Raw genomic sequence first — 8,199 nt, 5'->3', positions numbered from 1 at the left:
CGCGAGCGCTCTTGATGTCAGAGCGAGATGGCTATATATATTAAAGAGGAGCTGCATTTGCGAAACACAGCATATAAAAATGCAATAAATTTGTGTAGAATGAGAGAGACACAAAAATGTGAAATGTCGCGCGTCATATGTAAAATTTCACAAAATTTTTAATAAATTACAGTAAACCAAACAAAAAATATGTATTCATAATAAATTATTCAATTGGTCACAACAAAACCAAATGAAAACAATAATAAAAGACAATGCACACATCGCGACAGCGGCAACGAGACATCGTCGGCAGCCGCTGACGCCTGGTGCTCACTCGCTTGAACCTGACCACGGTTTGGTATTCATATTCTGCCGAAAAATTTTCAGCAGACTAAAATGCAGATAAAAACAATGCACTCACCCTGGAAATTATCGTCATTCTCTTCCTCTGATGCCATGCTTGCAGTTAAATGCAAATTTTCAAAGTTTTATGCACAATAAAAGCGCTTAATTTTCACAACAAATAATTAAGCACACACAGACACGACGAGAAAAAAATAGACGATACGCTTCTGTATAGAGGTGGGAAATTATCGATAACTTGATTGACAGTGTCGATAATTTTTCTGTAAGTAAAATTCGAGTAAGAACACAAACATAAATTAAAAAAAAAAACGAGATATATAAAGATAATTAAAAATATTTAGTACTGATTAAAAATTTGTGTAATATAGATGAAGGAATCACAATCGATAACAATGAGTATCGTTTTTATAGCTACCGTGTGCCAGCAAAAATGGCGGTGCAGGGTGCAAAAATGGGGGCCTCAAAAGTTATCGATAAATGAGCAAGTTGAAGACAATCGCTGAGATCAATTGAAAAATAGAATTGTGAACTTGATTTACTTGGGACAATGTTATGCTATGTTTTAAAATTGCCTTTTATGTTACCATAACTAAATGTGCAGTTCAGTTCGTAACTCAAAATACTAGTTCGATTAAACTAGTTTAAAAGTGAGCAACGCAACTCTAGCTGTCAGTGGGAAGAAGAGTGGAACAACCCTGTCTTTTTGCCAAAGAAATTTTCACGTAAACGTTTTTGCAGATAAACATACAACAAATACCAAAAATAAAGCATTGCGGATTAAGCGGAATGTGCAAAGTTTTTGGTAAATAACTTTTACGTCTTTAGCCAGTTCAATTTAATTGCGAATATTATGTCGTCCATTATAACGCGCAAGGATGCCGAAAGCGCCGACGCCGACGAACAAAAATCGAAATCAGCCAACAAACGCAGCGCTGCTGGCGCCGACGTCGGCGTCGATGCTGCGCCTAAGAAGTCACGTTTCGATGTCAAGGAAAAGAACGGTGGGGCGCCCATCGATGCGATGGCCTCATCGCTGAGCTCCACACAAATCAAACTGATGATGGCGCATGCCCAGCGCGAGATCGAGGAGCGCAAGCGGGCGCTCAGCAATCTACGTGACAAGGATCCTCTGTTAGCGTCTGTGCCACAAATCGGAATGCCAGTTGCACTGGCTACCCAGGCGTTAGCCAAGAAACCAACGCCCGAGGACGCAGACAAGGCCAGAAAGATTGCCGAATTGCAGGCACAAATACGCGCCAAGCTAACAGGCAATCTGGCCAATATCATCCAACAGCAGCCCACGGCAGTGGCAGCAGCAGCTGCGGCCGCTGCGCAGCAACAGCAGGAGCGACCCAAACCGCTCATACTGGACGAGGAGGGGCGAACCGTGGACAAGAGTGGACGTGCCATCAACATACCAACTGTGACGCCCACGCTCAAGGCAAATATACGCGCCAAGAAGCGCGAGGTGTTCCAACGCCAGACAACGGGCAGCGAAGGCAGCAGTCATAGCGGTGCCACCAGCACCGGTCAGGACGAGGCCATCAAGTATTTTGATGATCGAATTGCACAGAAGCCGACGCTGCGAAATAAACGCACGTTGCGATTCCACGAGCCCGGCAAGTTCCAGCAGCTGGCGGAGCGAATGCGCATGAAGAGTCAGTTGGAGCGTCTGCAGAATGAGATATCTCAAATAGCACGCAAGACGGGCATATCTTCGGCCACAAAGCTGGCATTGATTGCACCCAAACAGGATATGCCCGATGATGTGCCCGCCATGGAGTGGTGGGACTCGGTCATACTCAGCCAGGATATGCAAACACTGGATGAGGCGAGCGGCAAGATCAGCATCCGCAAAACGGCCATCAGTAATCTCATCGAGCATCCCACGCAAATGAAGCCGCCAAGTGAGTATGCCTTATCATCGATGTTGTCCAAAGTATCGAGAGCATTAGGGTTAAACTAAAATGATGACGACTAATACTATTCCATGTTGCAGATGAGCCTCTGAAGCCCGTCTACTTGCCCGTGTTCCTCACCAAAAAGGAACGGAAAAAGCTGCGTCGACAGAATCGACGTGAGGCCTGGAAAGAGGAGCAAGAGAAGATACGACTGGGCCTGGTGGCGCCGCCGGAGCCAAAGCTGCGCATATCCAATCTGATGCGTGTGTTGGGCACAGATGCTGTGCAGGATCCCACCAAAATCGAGGCGCACGTGCGCGAACAAATGGCCAAGCGTCAGAAGGCTCACGAGGATGCCAACAATGCCCGAAAGCTGACGAGCGAACAGAAAAGCGAAAAGAAACAGCGCAAACTTAAGGAGGACACCAGTTGCGGTGTCCACGTGAGCGTCTACCGTATACGCGATCTGCAGGACAACCAGAGCAAAAAGTTTAAAGTCGAAACGAATGCCAAGCAGCTGCAAATGACCGGCAGCGTGGTGCTCTTTCGGGATTGCTGTGTTGTTGTCGTTGAGGGTGGGCCCAAGCAGCAGAAGAAGTACCGTCGCCTCATGCTGCATCGCATCAAATGGGAGGAGGATCTGGTGAAGGGTAACGATGGCCAGGATGTGGCCAATTCGTGTGTGCTCGTCTGGGAGGGCACCAGTCAGCGTCGGCACTTTGGCGAAATCAAATTCAAAATATTTCCCATGGAGAAAATGGCACGCGAATTCTTCCAAAAGCATCAGGTCGAGCACTACTGGGATCTGGCCTACTCGGGCGCTGTCCTGGAAGCCTCTACGGATCAGCAGTAAACAATTTAGCGACATCTAGCTGTTTAGACCACAAAATTTGTTAAAAGTTTAGATATATAAGCTTAAAATTATAAACATTCTGGTTTTATGTACAAAACTGTGCATTTATTTTTTTGTATACGGATCCTCCTTAATGTTGGACTGTATAAACTCATGGAGACCCTGTTGCTTGAGCCTTTCGATTATTGTCGCCAAACGTTCATCCTCCAACCGTTCCTCTGCCCGCTCACGCATATCCAATATGTGCTGCTCCTTGACACGCTCGGTTAGCACGCGGCGTATCAGCTGGCGCAGCGACTTGTTAATCTCCAGGGTATAGTCGAGCAGCCTGACATAGGTCTCGGGCTTGAGATAGCCGCACTGTTGGCACTGCGCCAGCTGCTCAAAGGTGTCCATGCTGGCGTTAATCAACAGTCCATGCTCCTGTATTGCAGCTTCTTTGTTGCTGTCGCTGCTGCTGCTGCCCACGAGAGCATTGCCGCCGCGATGCTGCCAAAGCAGTTCCTCCACCTTGGCACTGGGATTGACAAAGACATAGCCGCGGTAGATGCACGCCGTGGAGGCGGTTATCAGGTCATATGTGGATATGCCGCATTCGATCAGTGCCACGCCGCAGCAATTGATCGCGGTGCTCAGCAGGCAGCCATCGTCATCCAAGATGAGCACTCGGATGTCCAGCTGAAAGTTGAGGAACTCATTACGGCAGACGAGCGGCTCCAGTGCCTTGGTCAGCATGCTGCCCAAATGCTTTTCGCGCTCCGGCACCGATTCCAGCTCGCCGCTGGCAAACGCCGCAAAGTTCACATAGCAATTGATGACGCCCATATTCACACGCCGGGCACTGGAACGGACGAGCTCACGGGGCGGTGCCACGATGGCCAGCACTTTCGTATTGCCATATTCCATGTACGCAGATCCACGTACCGTAGTCAGAACGCCGGCGCGTATAACTGTAAATGCGATTTGGTTTTATCTTTACGAATTCAGCAAATAATATTTCAATTTCGATACCCACAGGTGGAGCGAGGTGCAGCCACAACCTCAGTTGGCTTCTCTATGCTCTCGAAGAAATCCTCGCAATCCTTGGGCGTCGTATATAGTTGCTCGGCAATGGTAGCGCCATCGAGCAGCGTGTTTTTCGTTTGTGTAATGCGCAACATTATTTGACAAAATGCCGCAAAATAAAAGCAAATAAAAACATGTGTTTTTGAATTTGCAGCCAGTGCTGAAAAAAGCGGTTTTACTGAAAAATGCGCATAGAGCGAACATCGATATGTATCGATATCGCTATTGGGTGTATTAATGTTTCTTACATCACTAATTACACATAGTTGGCAACTCAGGCTTTTGACAGCTCAAAAAGCGCTTTGTAATTCTGCTTAGTAGTAAAGAAAAGAAAACGAGAATAAGCGGAAAAAAGTGAACGCCGCATTATTGAAAAATACATTTTTTTATATATTTACAAAAATTGAACAAAGGGCTCCAGACGCGCAACGCACAGCATGACTGGTGAAACCAAGCTGGAGAAAAAGCCACTTGGCGATGCCAAGGAAACCAAAGGCAAGGCCCAAGATGCTGGCAAGGCCAAAAAGGATGAAAAGGAGCAGCAGCCAGAGCTATCCGACGAGGATCAACAGCTGCAGGAGGAGCTAGAGATGTTGGTGCTGCGCCTGCAGGAAAAGGACAAGAAATTGTATCAGCCAGCATTGGAGATGATGGCCAAGCTGATACGCGCATCGACCACGTCGATGACATCGGTGCCAAAGCCATTGAAATTCATGCGTCCCCATTACGAGACCATGAAAACGGTGTACAAGCACATGCCCGATGAGCGCTCGCGTCAGCTGTGCGCCGACATCATCTCGGTGCTGTCCATGACCATGGGCAGCGGCAAAGATTGTTTGGCCTATCGTTTCCTCTGCGATCGCACCCAGACGATCGGTGACTGGGGTCACGAGTATGTGCGGCATTTGTCGGGCGAGATATCGGCCCACTATCACGACACTACGGGTGAGTTTCGCACCCAGCTTATCGAGCTGGTCAAGCAGATAATTCCGTACAATATGGAGCACAATGCGGAGGCAGATGCCTGCGATTTGCTGATTGAGATCGATCATTTGCATTTGCTGGCCGAATATGTGGACGAGTCGGCCTATCCGCGCGTCTGCCTCTATCTGCAGTCCTGCTATCCGTATGTGCCCGAGCCGGATAACACCATCATACTGGAGACGGCTCTGCAGCTGGCCCGCAAGTTCCATCAACATACGCAGGCGATGCGGCTGGCGCTGATGCTTAACGATATGGGCAAGATTGGCGACATATTCAAGGAGCCCAAGGAGCCGGCCATGCAAAAGCAGCTCGCCTTTATGCTGGCCCGCCAGCAGGTGTGCCTGGACCTGGACGAGTCGCTATCGGACTATGATGATCTGATGGAGATCATGTCCAATGCCAACTTGAATAAGCATTTCTTGAATCTGGCCCGTGAACTGGACATCATGGAGCCAAAGACGCCCGAAGATATTTACAAGTCGCATTTGGACAATTCACGCTCGCGCTTTGCATCCATCCAGGTGGACTCGGCCAAGCAGAATTTGGCCGCCAGCTTTGTCAATGGCTTTGTAAATGCGGGCTTCGGCGTGGACAAGCTGCTCTCGGAGGACGGCAACAAGTGGCTGTACAAGAACAAGGAGCACGGCATGCTTTCGGCTACCGCCTCCCTGGGCCTGATTCTGCTTTGGGACGTCGACGGCGGCTTGACCATGATTGACAAATATCTGTACTCCACCGACGACAACATCAAGTCGGGTGCCTTGCTGGCCTGCGGCATTGTCAACTGCGGCATACGCAACGAGGTGGATCCGGCTCACGCTCTGCTTTCCGACTATATTGATAATCAGAATACGTGCATGCGCATTGGTGCCATTTTGGGCCTGGGCATTGCCTATGCTGGCTCCAATCGCGCCATTGTCATCGATACGCTGAAAACGATCTTTGCCAGCAACGGCAAGACGGCTGCCAGTGTCGAGATTCTGGGCATTACGGCTCTGTCGCTGGGTCTGATAAGCGTTGGCTCGTGCAATGCTGAGATTACGGAGATCTTGCTGCAGACCATTATGGGTCTGACCAAATCGGATCTGAAGGATACCTATACGCGCTTCCTCTGGCTGGGCCTGGGACTGCTCTACCTGGGACGCCAGAAGTCCACGGAGGCTGTCATGATGACGCTGGAAGTGCTCGAGGAGCCGTATCGCAGCATGGCCACCACCATGGTGGATATATGCGCCTATGCTGGCACTGGCAATGTGCTCAAAATTCAACAGCTGCTCCACATTTGCTCCGATCACTACGAGACCGCCAACGCCGACGAAGAGAAGGAGAAGGGCAAGAAGGACAAGAGCAAGGAGAAGGTAAATAAATTAAATTCTATAGAGTTAATCGTCTTTAAATGTCTATAACTTTTTGTCGTTTCAGGAAAAGGATAAAGAGAAGGAGAAGGAGAAAGAAAAGGAGCGCGAAAAAGATCTGTCGGCCACACAATCGATCGCTGTCCTGGGCATCGCACTCATCGCCATGGGCGAGGACATTGGCGCCGAGATGGCGTATCGTTCGTTTGGCAATCTGTTGCGCTACTGCGAACCGGCCATTAGGCGTGCCGTGCCGCTGGCTCTGGGCCTGATATCGGCCTCCAATCCCAAGCTGAACATACTGGATACGTTGAGCAAGTTCTCGCACGACAGCGACGCTGAGGTGGCGCACAATGCCATCTTTGCCATGGGCCTAGTGGGCGCTGGCACCAATAATGCGCGTCTCGCCTCGATGCTGCGCCAGTTGGCGCAGTATCACTCGAAGGATCCGAGCAATCTGTTTATGGTGCGCATTGCCCAGAGTCTGACGCATTTGGGCAAGGGCACATTGTCGCTTAGTCCCTATCACAGTGATCGCCAGCTGATGAATCCCATGGCTGTTGCTGGTTTGATGGCCACATTGGTGTCGCTTCTTGATGTCAAGAATCTAATCCTGAATCGTTCCCACTATCTGTTGTACACCCTGGTGCCGGCCATGCAGGCACGGATGCTCATCACATTCGATGAGGATCTCAGTCAGCTGCAGGTGCCGGTCCGTGTGGGCATTGCCATCGATGTCGTTGGCCAGGCGGGCAAACCGAAGACCATAACCGGCTTTCAGACACACACCACGCCTGTGTTGCTGGCAATTGGGGAGCGCGCCGAGCTGGCCACCGATGAGTACATCTCGCTAACGCCCGTCATGGAAGGATTTGTTATATTGAAGAAGAATCCTAATTTTGTCAAGTAATCGCTTCTATTAATTAAGGCTATGTAAAGTTATGTCGCCCGATTAACAAAAAGAAAACAAAAAAAACAACCCAAAATTAAACCTAACCGAAAAATAAATGGTCGTCTCTTCATTGGCAATTAACGCATATGTCATAAATAAATAAAAATCTAAATATATTTACTACTACGTATTAAAATCACATTGTTCAACTGTCTGAAAGAAAAAGAAAAAGCATAAAGCGGTTTATAGAAAAGTAAAAAAAAGACGAATCAGATTAAGATTAAGCTTGATTAATCGCGCGGGCATCATTTTTAGCTAAATGTGGCTATTTTCAACTGGAAACTTTAGACAAATGCAGCTAATTATTTCCATCTCAATTAGAAGCCAATCAATTTATAATTTATAAGAGGGTATTTGCAGAGGGTATTCTAATTATGTCTCGTTATATGTAACGCTTAGAAGGAGTCATCTCCGACCCCATTAGGTATATATATTCTTGATCAGCATCAATAGCCTATTTGATATAGCACATTTCTGTCTCTTTCTATGCGTCATGAATCGTCTCTGTTGCACGCAGAACATATCTCGGAACCGGCTGGATCGGACCATTATATCATATACGAATCGATCGGTGGAAAAGTAAATTCATGTATGAAAAACTTTTTTGTTCAACAAGATATCTTGACCAAACTCGACATTTCTTAGCTTCACTATTCTCCTCGTATATAACCCAAATCCCATTAACATCGGACCACTATATCATATAGCTGCCCATAGAAACGATCGGTCGAAAATTAAGTA

General features: G+C 48.0%; 4 protein-coding genes across 5 annotated transcripts in view; 2 read left to right on the top strand and 2 right to left on the bottom strand.

Annotated features, from left to right (window-relative positions):
- Mi-2 (chromodomain-helicase-DNA-binding protein Mi-2 homolog) overlaps window positions 1–563 on the bottom strand; it is a 30,871-nt gene extending 30,308 nt beyond the window's left edge. Inside the window, exon 1 of the mRNA XM_002048451.4 lies at window positions 404–563. Coding sequence (XP_002048487.2) covers window positions 404–440 — 37 coding nt within the window. The 5' untranslated portion in view covers window positions 441–563. The remainder of the gene's footprint in view (window positions 1–403) is intronic.
- A 289-nt stretch (window positions 564–852) lies between these two features.
- Window positions 853–3,192, top strand: Prp3 (pre-mRNA processing factor 3). 2 transcript variants are annotated; one of them, XM_015174941.3, is made up of 3 exons: window positions 856–1,150; window positions 1,223–2,255; window positions 2,348–3,192. In XM_015174941.3, exons 2-3 carry the CDS (start codon window positions 1,370–1,372, stop codon window positions 3,100–3,102), a joined length of 1,641 nt encoding a protein of 546 aa, XP_015030427.1. In that variant the 5' UTR covers window positions 856–1,150; window positions 1,223–1,369; the 3' UTR covers window positions 3,103–3,192. The 2 variants fall into 2 exon arrangements, with proteins under 2 accessions (XP_002048485.1, XP_015030427.1); XM_002048449.4 differs by having other exon boundaries at window positions 853–2,255.
- Mtr3 (exosome complex exonuclease Mtr3) lies at window positions 3,186–4,336 on the bottom strand. Its single transcript, XM_002048448.4, has 2 exons — window positions 4,118–4,336; window positions 3,186–4,052 (listed from the first exon to the last, which is right to left on the bottom strand). The coding sequence occupies exons 1-2, from the start codon at window positions 4,260–4,262 to the stop codon at window positions 3,208–3,210; spliced, it is 990 nt and encodes a 329-aa protein (XP_002048484.1). The 5' UTR covers window positions 4,263–4,336; the 3' UTR covers window positions 3,186–3,207.
- Window positions 4,337–4,449: 113 nt separating this feature from the next.
- On the top strand, window positions 4,450–7,594 carry Rpn1 (regulatory particle non-ATPase 1). The gene is made up of 2 exons (XM_002048447.4): window positions 4,450–6,509; window positions 6,574–7,594. Exons 1-2 carry the CDS (start codon window positions 4,605–4,607, stop codon window positions 7,414–7,416), a joined length of 2,748 nt encoding a protein of 915 aa, XP_002048483.2. The 5' UTR covers window positions 4,450–4,604; the 3' UTR covers window positions 7,417–7,594.
- Window positions 7,595–8,199: the final 605 nt, after the last annotated feature.

The sequence above is a fragment of the Drosophila virilis genome, chromosome 3, assembly GCF_030788295.1.
Source record: "Drosophila virilis strain 15010-1051.87 chromosome 3, Dvir_AGI_RSII-ME, whole genome shotgun sequence".
NCBI classification, from domain to species: domain Eukaryota; kingdom Metazoa; phylum Arthropoda; class Insecta; order Diptera; family Drosophilidae; genus Drosophila; species Drosophila virilis.
This window is presented reverse-complemented; position numbering and strand designations above follow the sequence as displayed.